This window comes from Cylas formicarius, unplaced genomic scaffold (genome assembly GCF_029955315.1).
Source record: "Cylas formicarius isolate icCylForm1 unplaced genomic scaffold, icCylForm1.1 PGA_scaffold_2__14_contigs__length_35257938, whole genome shotgun sequence".
NCBI lineage: Eukaryota > Metazoa > Arthropoda > Insecta > Coleoptera > Brentidae > Cylas > Cylas formicarius.
Genome location: NW_026844319.1, coordinates 25,982,711 through 25,999,641, shown reverse-complemented (window position 1 = coordinate 25,999,641; position 16,931 = coordinate 25,982,711). Strand labels below are relative to the sequence as shown.

Here is a 16,931-nt window from a genome sequence, read left to right as displayed (position 1 = left end):
GTTAGTTTAGGATGGGGTATTAATTAATAATTGAGGTTAAAAATGTTTTTGAAAATCCAGAAAAAAATACAGAAAATTTCATCTGGTATCACCGGACCAGGTCTAAGAAACTATATTGAGTTTACTTTAGTAAATAGAATTAAATTCAGCCATAATACTATTTTCTAGTGCTTCTAGCATATTTTAGGCCAACTTATTGCTCAACTTTTGTCACCTTCCTCCTTCCTCTATAACTAAATTAAAATTTGAATTGTATTGAATAAACTCATTTTTTACAGTCGACATATAAGGATGTAATTGGACTCACCAAAAAGGCACTTCTTATTTCACATTTATTTTATTAGGAAACGTGCATCGTATACATAAATATATTTACACAATTTTTAATTCTAAGGAAATCATAGATTTCAAATAACGTTAAAGATTAGATTACGTCAGAATCGGGTCTCACGCATGGTAATCATTCAGGCTACAGCTACCAAAAAAATCTATTGTTTTAATACTACGACAAAAATAACTCTGTGACGGAGACCGAGACTTGTGAAAATCCGTTCAGCCCAAAAACTAGTGCTTCATATTAAGTAAAATAGTTAAAAGAAATATCAAAATAGTGGTGTTCATTAAGTGCCGCTTTCCGTTTGTTTTTTCTTCAATCTCTTCGTCAGCCAATTGGGAATCCTTTTACCTATTTCACATTTCAACTGTCTGTACATCATAATAAGTAGCACCGGGATCGCCAACAACTCGTTTTTATAAAAATATAACCAACACGCAACGGCTAGCATTGCTAGATCCGTCAGATAATCCACCAAACCCCTAACTTTAACCTCAGCTTTCGCCATAAGTACGTCACGCCTTATTTTGTCATCCGTATTGTCTATTGCAGCAGAAGAAGACTCGAGACCTACTGATGTTTGGGTCATTATCTCTTTTAGCTTAGGTTTACGGCTAAACAATGTTGGTGACGGCGATTCAGAGCTGCTTGGACTTAAAATGATTTTTCGCCTCGGCGACGGAGATGTTTTTCGCGATTTTTTCATAGTCTCGAGAGGATTTGCCGCCGCAGGAGTTGAAAAGGGTTTCCGAGTTACGCTTGTGGACCTTTTCGATGGCGATTTGGATCGTGTCACTGCCCTTCGACCTAGCGGTGAAGGTGAACTCTTTCTACCCTTGCTGCTATTTTCGATGGTTAGTTGGATAGAACCTCTTGTACTTGTTTCTTGGATTTGCGTTTGTTCACCTCTTGATACCATTTCCTCCGCTTCGTGGTTAGTCTGGGTCACTGGCTTTTGGATTACACTGGCCGCTCCTGCATTCGTAGGTGGCCTAAAATGGTCGGTAAAATTGGTCATCTTGTACCCGCTCTGATAGCCGCTGTCGTTGCTCAAGTTTTCCTTTGAAGAAGGTTCTTCCTTACTACTCAGCTCCTCCTCTTGCGGTGTCTCCAAATTCGCCGCAGCCTTCTTCAAATCGTCCCTATTCAGATAGATCTGCGGACTACTCTTCCGTCTCTGACCATAATTCCTAACGATGTCTCCATAGTGGTCAGCCACTACCTTCGCTTCCTCTGCGTCCTTTCTTCTTTCTAGCAATTTTTCTGGTATTACTATGCTAGCGGCGGTAATTCCGGATATCTCCGCCACTTTTGATATACTTGATAGTAACGCGGATGACGTTTTCTTTTGGGGCTTGGGAAAGTCTTTCTGTTCGGGTAATTTATTTGTGGTCAGCGAAAGAGACCGGCCTCTTTTGTAGGGAATTTCGTTAATTTCCTCATTGGACGAGGACAGTGGCGACAAAACGGGAATTGCCAACGATTTCGATCGGTTTCTTTGGAGAACGATGTCGGGCCTGGGCGACAGCGATCTTGCCACTTTTACCGGCGATGTCGGTGGGGACACAGAAGGCGAGACCAAAGGTGAAACGTCGTAATCGGCTTTTTTAAGAATCGGCTTGGGTACAAAACTCGGATCCGGAGGCTCCTTCCGCTTGGTTAGTATCTGGAAAGGTTCGCTATCTTTTTTCTTTAGAGTTCGTATGGACCCGCTGGGATGATACGTATCGTCTTCGTCTTCAAATCCCTCGTCTTGCGGTATTCTTTTCGAAGTCATGACGTTAAATTTGAACCTCTCAGTTTCAGAGTCCGTCGATTCGGCCGAGGACTCCGAAAGACTCTCCTCGTATTCCTCCATCCACCTCGCCTCCTCGGCTATGGTGACGGCTTTCTTCTCGAAACTAGCTTGGGATTCTAATTTCGTTTTTTGCCTAATTTTCTCGAACTGTTCTTCCTCCAACTCACGTGAACTAGACAGCTGCGTATTTGGGGAGTGTTTTAAATTACTCTGAATAGAATTTTCTTTTAATTCGGTGGAGCTCTTTAAACTGTGCCTCCTTTGCGCCCAGAGAGCGTGCTGCTGACCCAACGAACCGGTGGACGACTTTCGTCGGACAGCATATTTCCTTTCCAGTCCTACGATTTCTTCTTCGTCCTTGGAGTTAATTTGAATCCTGGGTATGTCTAGACTAAGTTTTCGCCTTTCGCCGGCCTTAGGAATTTTCGTCAGTTCCGCGTCTTCCGCTTCTGCAGCTTGATAGAACCTCATCATCGCTCGGGTATGTAGCAGTTCAGTAGAGCTGGCCGAATTTTTGATAGGGTACAATTGAGGAGGATCGGCTCCCAGCTCCGGAGCAGACAAAGACAGAGGCGGAGGTACGCAGTTTTCGTCAAAATTGAACATATCCGATTGACCTGAAAAAACCTAAGTGGTAAAAAATATTTGTGTACGTAGAGGATGAATTAAGGGAAAACTTATAGGAAACTTATAGTAAATGAAGATTTTGTTGTTTGAAATTGTAAGAACAATAGTACATTTTGTAAGTAGTTTGAGAAACGCCACGTCATGGTATGGTGCATAATTCAAATATTTTAGAGTATAAAGTAGAGAAAGTGTTTTGTTTTCTCTTCACTAATTTATCATGAATTAGCAACCGTAGAGAATATGAATAAAAATATTCACGCCAGTGCTTTTTCGGTGAATCAGAATTAATATTTTTATTTTAATTGGTAAAAAAATAAAAAATAAAATGACTTATGCCGAGGGGGTATCAAATCAAACCAAATTATACCAAATTTCTGGATATTGATACTGCTATAATAAAATAATCTTTTGAGCGGTAGCTGTAGCTGTAGAATAAGATTATTATGAAACCGATTATATATTAAAATATGATTTTGGCTATAGCGGGTTAGTAAAAAGTACCGATATGTTTAAATATCTGCAACGCTAAAGCTGGAACGACAAAATTCAATACTTGGGGGGTTTTTGAACATGCAGAATTAAAAAATTCTAACAGCAGTGTTGTCAAATTTACCCCTATTAATAAAATACTGTTAACGTCTCAGAATCTTAGACAAAGGAAACTTTAAAAGTCTATCAGTGCAGGGTTAACAAAATGTTAAATATCTCAATATCGCAATGCAATATAATCCCCACTGGGAATTTCCCTCGTTTTTCTTAAAAAATATGCTTAGCAGTATTACTGCAAAATTTTGCAATAAATGACATGCTAAATAAAATGCTCTGAAAGCTCATTCCTGTAGCCAAGTTATTAAAACGTTAACAGTAGATAAACTGTTCATATCATTTGCTCTTGATGTTAAACAGAAACTAATCACATATAATAGGTTAAGATTGAAATGAACAAATTTACCGTCCCTAGAGCATTATATAAAATAAGGTCTAGTATTATGATTTTACTCATTTTTTAGTAGTTAGTAGTAAAAGTTCACGTTACTCTATCCTGATATTGATAAAATACTTTGATTGATAAATTGATAAAAACATTTTCAAAAATGCATGTAGGTAACTTAAGAACTATATTTCCGTAGCCTGTGTTTTGTACTCTCTCCACTCTGCAGCTAAGAGTAAGATTTTTTTTTGTTAAGGAATAGACCACGAATTAATCATGCTGATGCAAGTTTTGATTGAGGAAATCTCTAATAATACTCAATGATTATACCTTTTTCATTTTCATCGGAGTACAACACAAGCATGAACTCTGAACTTCCGGATACGGTGGCGCTATGTTCTCTGATTAACTTCTTTTTCGGCTCCGGACTTGGAGACTTCTGCTTCGGGGGTAACTCGGGTTTGGATTCGTCCATTGGAGGCTCAATTTTTACTTTGTATATTTTATGGTCCGCATTATCGATCTTACGATCCTGACTTGGTGTGGTTGACTTGCTGATATTTGGTTGCGGCGATACTGATTCTTTTTTTACTCTGATTTCCGGACTTCCATACGCCAACTCCCTCGCGATTGAAGCCCTATCGATTATGGTTCTGTTTATCTGCGAATTGTCCTTACGCGGAAGCATGGGTGACATTTCAGGAGTTTTAGGTGGGCTCTTAATTTTGTAGCGTTCCGGGCGAACAGGTACTTCCGGTGGTGATTCCGAAAGCTCCGTTCTCGAAGATGACTGCGATCTCTTCCGAGTTCTCTTTGCAGCGACGGGGGTGCTAACACTGGTGGTAACGTCCTTTGGCTGACTGCGCCCTCTTAACGGAGGATGGACCATACCTCTTTTCGGGTCCGGAATGAAGACGGTGTCGGACTCCTCGCTGGGCTCGCTTATACCGTAAGGACTCTCGGCTTTGATTCTGAATTTGTACTCACTACCTTCGATGAGATCTCCAAGAATGGTAGTGAGCTGTCGGCAGGTTGCAGCTTTCAACCACACATCCCAACCAAGTCTGTAATACTCCACTATGTAGTTTCCTATTTTGCAACCACCGTCGTCCTCTGGCATGGTCCAGGAGAGAGTCACCGACTTGCCCAGCGTCATCACTACCCGAGCTCTACCCGGCCGCGACGGCTTATCGGTCACCGTCACCAAAAACGACGCGGTATTTTCACCAAGCTTATTGACAGCTTTTACTTGGTATTCACCCCTATCTGAGCGCGAAGCGTCCGCAATTTTCAAAGAAAATGATCTGTCCGCGTACTCTATTTCGTAGCGATCGTCGCTGTGAATCGATTCGCCGTTATGCGTCCAAAAGGCCAACGGTACAGGGCGACCCACCACCGAAACTTTGAGCCTTATTATCTCTCCTATCTCGAAAAGCAACCCTTCTTCGTACTGCCGCGGCAGTCTTATACTGGGCGGCGCTTCGACGGTTAATTTCGCCTTAGTGGACACGTGTCCGGCTTTATTGGTAGCCGTGCATTTGATTTCACCTTCGTCGGACAACGACGTCTGGTGAATCGTCAAAACGCTTCGATCGTTTTCGGTCAAGATTCGTATTCGTCTGCTGCTGAATATTTCGAACCCGTCCTTGAACCAACATATCCTTGGTGCCGGCTGGCTCATGAAATGGACCACAAATTCGCATTTGTCGTTCTCGAGAGCCACCGTGTCTTGGACCTCTTGGGTGAACTTCGGAGCGGTCACTGCGGATCTCTGCAGGGTGACGGTGATCGCGTCGGATACCTCGCCTGGATCCGAATACCCCACCGCGTTTTCAGCTCGCACCCTGAACTGGTACCTCCATCCAGGTTCTAACCCGCTTAGCGTAAGTTCTGGAAATAGAACCGGCAAGGGAGTTGCCCGTACCCAGTGCGGGGAACCGACTCGTCGGTGTTCCACCAGATAGCTAGATATTGGCGAGCCTCCATCGTTGGGTGGCCGGCCCCAACGGATAGTTATCAAGTCGGGGAGTGTTTCGGCATCGGATATCAGCTGCGGTTTGCCTGGAGGCGCAGGTCGATCTGGAAAAGAGAGCAGCTTAATGTTCTCGCACGCAAGAGTTGTTGAGTTAGAGTGAAATTGTTGTTAAGCTTTAAGTGTGAGTGTGAAAGAAAACCCAAATCATGAAAGAAGGGAACGATAGGAAGAATCAAGCAAACTAAACACGAGAGAAAACGAACACCTCCGTAAATTAGAGCCCATATCGCAGATTTAGGGAGATTTATATCATAATAGTACAGCGTGTCCGACTTAAGACTGTACACCGTTGTAAAATCTTTATTTATGGTTCGATTTTGACAATTTTTTTTTGTTGCGTAGGTCTCTGAAAAATGAACTAAAACTTTGTTTTGCTTGTTGCTTCAACTTAAAGTCATTGCCAACTGACACTATTTAACAAAAGAGAGAAAAGAGAGAAGTACTATTAGGGATATTCAAAAATAAATTGCCAATGAATTTTTATTCAGGAGTAATTAAAACTCAACTATACTAATTTTTATAATGTTTCAATACAGGGTGTTTCAAATATCATTTACAACCAGCTTAAGGCTGTACATCGTTGTATAATCTTTGATTACGGTTTGATTTTGATATATATATATTTTTTTAGCACTAAAAGCTCATGTTTCTTGTTACATTAACCTGAAGACTAACTGGGACTAATTTTTTATGTCAAGTGTCGAGAACTGCTATTACGAAATTCTTTAAGAATAAACTATCAAAGAATTTTTATCCAGAGCTACATAAAACCGAACTAATTTCCATGAAGTTCGAATACAAGGTACTCGAAATAGAATGTTTTTTTTATTGCTCAATTTTGATAATTTTGACACTAACGATTATCTTAAAATTAAATATGATTTATGATGATGGTGTATCTTTTTAATTAAAAATGATTTTTAATTCTCATCTCATAATGAAAATAACAGAAATATCAAAATTGATTGACATCGGTATACCTATGTAAAACCAAGTTTGCCATGGAAAAGCGAATATTCGACTGTCAAGCTTACTAGCTAATTTATATTTTAATTTCGTTTACATTATACCTTGCGAATACTAATAATACTGTTGTTTTAAGGTGGTACTAAAATGAGTATCCCTTAAAAAGTCTTTTTATCTTTATTTTTGAAATTTGTATAATTAAAATTTGTAAGATCATAAAACAACATACAAAGTAATCGCTATTTACAACATTTACAATATTTTTTCAAACATTAAAAACATTCATTGGTCTAGTTGCTTTTAGGTAGTCTTGAATATAAATCTGTTGCCACTTTCAATTTCAAAAAGTCTCTAAAAGTACTTCTCGATTTTCAGTTTCAAAATCTCAGTTAGCCAACTTGAGTCGATGCTATATGAAGAAACCGTTTCATTTCTCTTTAGTGAGATCCACCCAGCAAAAAGAATTATCAAAATTGACTCATAAACAAACATTTTACAGGAATAATGTTTATGTAGTCCTGAATAAAAATTCGTTGAAACATTGAAACATTATAAAAATTACTATAGTTGGGTTCTAAGTACTCCTGAATAAGAATTTGTTGTCAATTTATTGTTTTAAAAATCCCTAATAGTACTTCTATCTTCTCTCTCTTTTGTTAAATTGTCCCACTTGGACATGACTTTAAGTTGAAGCAAAAAGCAAACCAAGGTTTTAGTGCATTTTTCAGAGATCTACCCAACAAAAAAAAATCAAAATCGATCCATAACAAAGATTTCACAAGGGTGTATGGTGCTTAAGTGGGACACACTGTATATATTAAGTTCCACCTAAAAAGTATAGCAATTTTAAAATGCAAAATGAGTTAGAGCAAAATGGGTGTTAATGTTCAATTGTGTGTGACGAAAAAACCAAATCTTGAAAGAAAGGAACGATGGAAAGAATCGAGCAAACGAACACCAGAGAAAGAGGCGTTGATTTGTAGTCAGCAAAATATGGGCGGTATTACCAGATTGTGACAAAATCAATTTGTTACTGCTTTTTAGACATGTATCTACGGGCCCTAATAAGGAAGCATTGTTCTTCTCTTCCATTTTTGATTGAAGAACAAATATACAACTTCATACAACATACATTACTGATATTTTGGCCGTTTTTTAGTGGATATATTAAAATTTCTTTTTCGGTACAGTCAAATCGCAAAATACCCATCAGTACCTTCCCTAATTGTATAAAAATGGTTGGCTTTTGTGTTAATACATTCCTTTTCTTTTTCTAATCAAGATCTAAACAGTTCCAAATTTTTGCAGTAAATTGAATGACTATAGTTTGCAGTGAAACGGACGTAAATGAGGACCGAAAGATGAACTAGAAATGAAATTTTAATGAGAGAGTCTTGATGGTAATATGTACTTTACCGTCAAGACTCTCTCATTAAAATTTCATTTCTAGTTCATCTTCCGGTTCTCATTTACGTCCGTTTCACTACAAACTATGCATTTTACTGCAAAAATTGTACCAGGTACCCAATTAAGGACACTAGGCCCTATCTCGAAATGTAACTGTCATGAAGACTTGGGATGAAAAAACCTGGCCACTTGGAACATAAAAAGTTTCAGTTTTCGGTCATCTAAAGAGAGTAAACATTTCATGAGCATTGTGTTATTTATTATATATTAGACTTCGCCTTCCTTCGGGAGTATATTTCGTGAAAAAATTATTGGTTTAACATTAGTATTGTAAATAAATGCACAAGTCGCATTATTAACTTTACCGCTATACGGATTTATCATGCGAATTAATAAATGTAAGTTTTGTGCGATATATAGGGTGACTAAGAACTACCGCGGAATCTCCAAATAACGTAAATGTCATACGATTTTATAACACAGTACAACCTTAACTATCACGAACCAGTGATAGAGTCGTCCACTTTTAAAATTCGACTTACCAGTGGGTACCAGTGAGACATCCAGAACGGTCAAAATCGTAAAAAACGTTGTGTAGCGTCGATCCCCATAATATTTCATTAAGAAATTCAAGACAATTTTCGAAATATGATGAAAAAAATCAAAAACCTAAACTTATATTTAAATGTTGTTTTGTAAATTTAGGAAAATATCTGTATTGTTTTTTCAGTATCATTTTGTGCTGACATTAATGTCGATTAATTCAGACTGATTAAGTAGTTAAGGTATAAGGTTTTCGTAAATTTCTGATACTTAATTCACCCTGTATATTTAACAAAAGAAGAATTTATGTATGCTCCGTACTGATTTGTTTACAAACCTAAATCAAAGCTATTTACTTTTCCAAAGCACGGGGTAAATGCATTATTACCTGTTGAAAAAACACGACATTAGAAAAAAATATTAATGACGAACATAAAGGAGTAAATTTTTGTTATTCACGATACAGTTATGTTTGGCATATTTCTTAAACGTATTTGAAAACAATTAAAACGCGAAAGTATTTATGTTAACAACAAAAATTTACGATCAATTCTTAGAACGTTTAGGCAAACAATGGTTGCTTCAAAATACCAAAATAGCTCGGAGCTTAATAGAAATCATATGCTTAAATTTAATACATTGCCAAAAGATTAGTATAGAAGGTAGATTACATTTGATAAAATTATCCTTCTGAACTTTTTTTGGAAATGTGGAATAGAAAGCGGAAGATATTAATTCGATTCAAATTCCTTTTCATCAAAGATTGGTTTGCGTATCATTATTTGCAAGCATAAACAGTACACTATGCCACACTGAAATAAGTATAACAAAAAATATATGTAAATCAAACAGATTAATATACAAAAATTCAGCGGAAAACCTAGTTACAAACAATATATTGTACCTACCAAAATTTATTCTTCTGTTTTAATTAAACTTTCAGATGCAAAAGTAATAAAATTTATTTGTAATAGAACTGTTTATTTTATTTAAATCATGGTTGGTATATAGAAGTAAGTAAAGTATGGCATAAGCAGCATATACTTTGGAGTTTTAAGGAAAAATTATTATTATTATTAAACGATGCAAATATATTAGACTGCTTCTTCTTTTAAGAATGTGGATGAAATTGAAAAATTGCCGTTTTGATACTATTAAAATTAGTCAACGCTTAACAAAAGTTAATAAAAAATATTAAAAATTTGAATAAGTACGGACATCACTACATACTATAAGTTTATTTAGTTCTAGATGACAGGCTTTAAGAAATTGAAATCATAAAACAAAACCAAATCATGTATTTTATGTATGTTATGATGACATGTATGCATGACACTTTACATCATATGCATTTTTCCATTTAGGAGACGTTACAATTTTAACTTGAAAAAGTGATTTGTAGAATTGAAGAAATAGACAAATAGTTTTTGAAGTAATTCTTTAGGTACATGAAAGCAAACATATGGGGCAAAGTGTAATTTTTGGTTGTGAGTAGAGAAAACAATCTAAATTTTTTCTTACGACAACGTTTAGTGGCCATATTGACCCTTTACAGAGCCTCAAAAAACGTGAAAAAGTAATTAGAGGTATACATTGGAAAGATTATTTCAGTTAACGTAGAAGGAACGCTTTAATAATAAGGAAAAGTAAAGTTTTTTGAATCTGAATTCAGTTGCAATGCTGACACGAAAGGTTGCCATAAGAAAAAAATTTCTTTCTATTTTCTATTCGCTACCCAATGTGCAACTTGCGTCACACTTCTTTTCAGAAATCACTTTACTTCCATAATTTAGCCACGGTTAAAGAAAACAAGAATGAATGGAAATATTTTCCTCGTTTTCTTTGTCGTCAACTTTATATTGAATTCAAGTTTAAAGTTGTACAAGTGCTTGTTTACTTGCAATTCCTATTGAAATTGCAAACTAAATTATATTGATCTTTTTCCTCAAATGCAAGAAAATGGGCCTTTCTGAAGTAAGTAACCTTCAAAATCGGATATGTAAGAAAAGTGTTATTTTGGGCCACATAATTGCCACAACAAATTGTCTTTCTGTATCGAAAATTGTCGAAATTTCTATCTAAATCTAAAATATACTGTGTTGATTATTAATTTTTCAAAGAAACTTGCACAGGCTACTGTGAAACTTCTGGATTCCTCCTGCGTCGGGTTTTGCTGAGTCGAACTTGCTGAAGTTTCGCCAATCATCCGGTTGGCTTATTAGATTATCACCTGTCATCAATATGAGAATCAGTCATTCGAGACTGTGTTTATGCTCCTCATTTAGCTCCGCCCCCCTCAAGCAATATATAAGCAGGTACAGAGTAAAATACGAACCATTTTGAGTCAAGCTCTCAAGAAGAAAAACAGTTTTGTAAAAAGTATGTGTTGATTACTGCAAATATGTCAGTTTTCAAAAGTGCCGGGCGGAAGCTGCATCTAACTGACAAATTTCCGGCAAACTAAATAAAATAATTATTTTTACGAAGACATTTGCACATTGAATTGATCGGTTGCCAACGTTGTTAACCAATCTTATATAAATAAACTATATATTTGTTTTTTTTTATTAGCTCGTAAATCAGTGAACAGAGTACCTTTTGGGATACTTTTCATTATTCTGGAAAACCGATCTTAATTCTCGCATTACTGCTACCGTCTAATCCAACTTGGAAGATAAAAATATAAACGAACACGACAAATTACAGCGTCTCCAAAAATAGCCACTATTTCGTCGCCTTTTATAATACATAACACAAGCACACTTCTAACAGCAAATTGCGGATCGCCAATCGAGCCTTCAAACTAGGACAAAATTATTTACCTGCTGCTTTCCAGTGGACTTGTTTTTTGTTTCTGCTCCTTGGATGAGGTTTGGCCTGCGTATTCCCCATGTCAAACCATGGCAGCGGTTCGAGAAAACCAACCTGGTTGATGGCCGGTTAAAATTAGAAAATCCACTGACGACGATCGGGATAAAAGTTTCGGCGGGAGATCCGAATATTGCTGGGAATTGAATGGGAGAGTCGCGCTCAAAATAGATTTAAAATAATGCGCGCACCGATGAATAGAATTTTTGCTTAATTATCACATTATAATCCCTTCCAATTTCTATTTGTATGTTGGGTGGAGAGGAATAGAAAACGTCAGCGTCATTTTTTTTTTAATGAGTGAAGTTCCTGCTCGTCTGAAGAAACCAGCTGGACCAAAGCGTAGAAAAATATTAGAACATTGGCGATGGAGCAAAACTTATATCACCGCACCGGGTTTGAGTTCTAAGCAAATTAGAATATGATAATTTGATTAACCAATTTAATTCGTTGTAAAACAATTTAAATGAAGAATGACATTCTCAAGTTTTGTGACAGAATGTGAACACAATGTTTAAATTTACACGTCATCTAACATCTAAAACATGCTCTACAGCGAAACCAGACCAAACTCACATTACCTGAAATAGACAACAGCAACCCATAAAAATTCTAATCCTAATATAATTCGATCGGTAATGAAAAAGTTTAAAAAATATTGCATCGCTCCTAGAACTTATTATATTAAATTAAATTTTGTACTTTATGAGACGGAAAGTTTATTATTAAAGCTGGGTATGGTCTGTTCATAGATATAAGAAAGTGAGCAATTGCTTTTGAATGGGATTATCCAAGATTATTATTAATATTTACCTAAAGTTTCGAAATTTACATTCAGGGAAAATTGTGGTCTGTAATAAAAAATAATTTTATACCTACCTGTGTTTAATATTGTTTGGTTTGGTATACTACTTAGTTTAAGTTTATTAGTAATCATTCTTATTTCGTGTGTAACACAACATGTGTTGAATCGTGTGCGAATTATGCAAAATATGTGCGAGTCTAGTGTATCTCAGGAGATGCTCCCGCCCAAATGTAGAAAACACTAAGACTAAGGAAGTTATAAACAATGTTTATTTGACTCTCATTGAACGTGGTGCCAGCAAGCAATCATCTTTAGGAGAGACGGCCACATTGACGAAAATTCCAACATCAACTGTTAGGGAAAATTGTGAATAATCCCATTTCAGCGAGGAAAAAAAAGGCGATGCTGACATTTCCTCGAGTGTAGATGAAAGTGATCAAGATATAATACGGCTTAAAACTTACCAGTTATACGAGGAACCAAGCGTGCCTACATTAGATATCTTAATTAGGAGGCTTGAAAAAGATAAAACCGGTGTTAAATGTGGCAGAACTACCTTATGGAAGTGTATTCAACACATCGGTTTTAGATTTAAAAAAATTGACAAAAGGCAAGTTTTAATAGAATCTTTTAGAATTCGGAAATGGCGACTGGAATATCTAGAAAAAATTAGGATTTACTGAGAACAACAAAGGCCAATTATTTACTTGGATGAAACCTGGTTCGACACTTATGAAACCCCGGAAAAGGGTTGGGTTGACTCAAAACAAACGCGCCATCAAAAAGATGTAAAAGAATAACTATTTTGCATGCTGGCTCTAAAGATGGTTGGATTCCAAATGGACTTTCTCTGTCTGCGAAAAATATTAAAGATTCTTCTCTGGAGTACCATGAAGACACCACCGCTGATTTATTTCAAAGTTGGTTTAAAAACAAACTAATTCCAAACATTTCTCCTAATAGCGTCATTGTAATGGACAATGCAAGTTATCACAGTAGACAGTTCACTAAAACCTCTTCCTCATGTGACACAAATGCAACAATCCAAAACTACATGTATAATAACGAAGATTATACCAAAAGGCAATTAATTGAGGTTCTACAAAGCTTGAACCTACAAAAGGATGATAATTATGCAAAAAATCTAGGGCATACAGTTTTAAGGCTTCCTTCCACCTTACCACTGTGTATTTAATCCCAGTCAACATGTTTGGCACCAACTGAAATCTGCCATTCGTCGTAACAATGTTTTTCCCCGTGTTAACTTCGATGTCCTCAAACTTATAGAAACCGAAGTTTTTAACATCCCTCCACAAAGTTGTTGTGCTGTTAAACATATAGAAAAAGCAGAACAATCGTATATCCATATTGCAAATAATATAGAACAAATAATAATTAGAACAGGCGATGATAGCGATAGCGATACTGATATATTATGTGAATAATTTTAAGTAATCTAAGTAGGTAATAAAAATAATTTGTAATTTTATTTTAGATTTAAACATAAATACATACATAAATAAATAAATATTATTTAGTATCTTTCCTGACGAAACCCCCAATCAATTAAATTCTAAGCAAAGTATGGACCTTTTCGGCCATATTTCATTCTTACAGCTTGCCCGGGTCTTCCTTAATTCGTATCAGTTAGTCACTTTCTTATATCTATGAATAGACTTTATAAGATAGGAGGATCCGACAATGCTACGGTATGACGCAGATTCGATTTAAAAAATAGGTGCAGCTTTATCATTTTTAGCCTGGCTCTTCGCACTTTCGAGACAGCCTGCATATTAAGAAAATAATTCAAAAAGTCACCTTTAAATGCCCTTTCAACAGAGATCAGAAACCTTCAAATTTTTTGGATGGTGCGAGAGATATTGAAATATATAAAAATATTCGAAAGCAATGTTATTCAATTTTTTCAACGAATAAATTCTAGGAACAGCCCTGTACACTGACACTTGGTGCGCTTCAACGTTATCCAGAAACTAATCAAAACTACGTATTGGTTTTCTTTATTCTATTACACGAAATTAAATTGCCCAAAAAATTGATAATTGTCCAAATTGATTATTTTAATAACTTCAATTGTTACGACAGTTAGGAGTGATTTGACCTTGAAGATAGAGGTTTCGCCTTGAAAAAAATATTCAGTATTTTCTATTGCTGTACGCTTATAAACATCGGTGGATATGTGCACCAAGTACATAAAAACTCTCTTGAGTTCCAAACAAACAGTCTAGATGAATTTTTGAAAGGAAATCATCTTCCAATAATATTAAACGGTACAAATGCAAAACATTTTCATTTCAACAAGGTTAACAAAATAATTAAAACTAATTCTAATATAACAGCAACTAAATTCACTTAGGAAGGTAGATACTCCTAATAACACACCTAAAGGACGTTAATTGAGCACCCACTCGAAGAAAGCATGTACAAAACCAATATATTGCTTCAAATCGAAACCCATTTCCTTGATTTTGTCCAGCATTGTCTTCATTTCGCTTACGTTCAGCAAATCGTCCAAGATCTTCTGGAAAAGTTCATAATCGAACGGAACTTGAATTGATTGGACGGCGTCCTCATCGCTTCCCTTAGCAGTAAGGGTAGTAATCATTTTAGCCAAAGGTAGACTCTCCTCTACTTCTTTAATGAACGGGGTGAGGTCGGGTTTGGATGTTGGCTCCTCGTTCACTTGGAGAGAAAATATATTGGATTTAATGCACATAATCATACCTGTAATGTTTAGGTTCATCTGAAAAAAGAGAATTTTGTAAATAGGAATGCAAATTATGTCTTTATATTGACAGGATTTTTTACAAATAGGATAAGTTTAGTACTTTAAGATACAATTTTCTTGTCCTCTCAATTTTAGTCAAATACACGGTGTCTGGTTAACATTAGTATTTTCTGAGCCAAAATATTTCGATTCAGCTGTTTAGTTTTACTGGTTTGACGTAATTTCTGAGGATGCCACGCAATGTTTTGTCTACTTAAATTGAATCCAAAGTCTATGATGGGCTGTAGAAAGATCACTGTTGTCAAATTATTTTTTCTCAGCTCAAAGAACAGCAGCCTTAAGAAACCTAGTTTTAATTTTCTCTGTATCTCTTTAGCATCCCATTTTCGACCAACTAAATAACGTTCAAGCGAATTATTTTAACTCAAAAAATATGCTGTTAATGTATGATGCATTCTCCACCAGACACCATGATTAAATCTCCAAAAGCGTTGCGTTAGTCTTAAATATGATATTTTTCTTATGAAATAATATTGTTTTAAACAAAAATGTTAAGTTGTAGGCGACATGTAGATATTTAGACTTTCCAATAGTTATTCCTTTCATCAAATTTATGCCGCATGCGCCAGGTCAAGGAACTTCGAAAAACTGCTTGATATTTATTTGGGGTGTAAAGCTATATACAAATTTGTGTAATGCCTAATGAAATTAGTTACTCAGAAAACCACTAATTTTCCCTTGACTACAATATATCATTGAACATTTTTTTTTACCTGTTTAGTTATTTCTTCAAACTTAATAAATTCGGGCTTTTGCATTAGGGCATCGAGAAGATCGTTCCATTCCTTTCCTTGAAGGTAGAATATTGCAGCTTTAAAACCTTCATCATTTTGCATGTGTTGCTGAGCTAGTTCGCTAATTCTTTCTTTCGGGATGAGGTCTATTATATCATGAACCTTATCGCCGACGGAAATCCCCGTAGGATAAGTTAGAACGTTCCCCAATAAAAATAGTACAACATGTACGATGGCTAATGGTTTCATATTGCACTTGTGTCCTGATAAAGGGCATATTTAATCAAAAATAACAAGTAATCATCATAACACAACACAAACTCACCCCAATATGTTTGCTTTCGAATCAGGCTTCAGATTTTTTATTGTTGTTTTGTCAAACTCAGTTTGGTTGCTACGCATGCAGATGTTTTTCATGGACATCTTTTGAAAATGCATAAAAACGTCAAATGTCTATCAGATCTGGCAAATTTGAGGCTGACTAAAAGCGTTCGTATTTGCGAAAGAAAATTTTCTCGTCTTTTGTCCAGGTAGTTACATTTTACTGAAAATGTTGGGACTTAAGCCTGTGAACTATTTAAATTTTATTATTATTATTTATTATTATTAAATGTTCGAGGAAATTGGTTTTAAAAACAGAGTTTTGGTTAGTTAGCATGAAACAGCAGGAAACTGCTGCTCTAGTCAGGCACAAATGCAAAAATTTGGAAAGCAGTTCTGTTCTGTCTTTAACAACCCTGTTGTGATTAATATGCCTGGTGCTATGGGGACAATAAAATATTCTAGAAATACGTCTTTATTCGTTGAAAATATATGTTCTATTGGTCCCTTTTTTTTATTGGGAAATGCAATTTCTTGCTAGCTCCTATTAAAAAAAAAACAATAAAAATCCAAAGCAATTTAAATTCTGCGCTGATAGTTATATAGCTGAATCGAATTTTGCCGAACATTCAGTGAAATGAAGTTTTGATGTCATTCTCTCGATAAGATTGCCCTATAAAATGGTCGGTGAGGCTTGTCGAAGCTTCTTGTATGTAGGTTAATTGCCTTTCACAAAAACTGGTACTTGTTGATGAA

The 16,931-nt window shown here is 35.9% G+C and overlaps 2 protein-coding genes across 3 annotated transcripts; both read right to left on the bottom strand.

Moving 5' to 3' along the window:
- Positions 1-324: 324 nt before the first annotated feature.
- On the bottom strand, positions 325-11,617 carry LOC132698384 (titin homolog). 2 transcript variants are annotated; one of them, XM_060664404.1, is made up of 4 exons: positions 11,464-11,615; positions 8,979-9,029; positions 4,021-5,769; positions 325-2,749 (listed from the first exon to the last, which is right to left on the bottom strand). In XM_060664404.1, exons 1-4 carry the CDS (start codon positions 11,531-11,533, stop codon positions 621-623), a joined length of 3,999 nt encoding a protein of 1,332 aa, XP_060520387.1. In that variant the 5' UTR covers positions 11,534-11,615; the 3' UTR covers positions 325-620. The 2 variants fall into 2 exon arrangements, with proteins under 2 accessions (XP_060520387.1, XP_060520388.1); XM_060664405.1 differs by lacking the exon at positions 8,979-9,029 and having other exon boundaries at positions 11,464-11,617.
- Positions 11,618-14,616: 2,999 nt separating this feature from the next.
- Positions 14,617-16,276, bottom strand: LOC132698473 (uncharacterized). The gene is made up of 3 exons (XM_060664541.1): positions 16,180-16,276; positions 15,834-16,117; positions 14,617-15,075 (listed from the first exon to the last, which is right to left on the bottom strand). Exons 2-3 carry the CDS (start codon positions 16,101-16,103, stop codon positions 14,725-14,727), a joined length of 621 nt encoding a protein of 206 aa, XP_060520524.1. The 5' UTR covers positions 16,104-16,117; positions 16,180-16,276; the 3' UTR covers positions 14,617-14,724.
- Between the last annotated feature and the right edge of the window lie 655 nt (positions 16,277-16,931).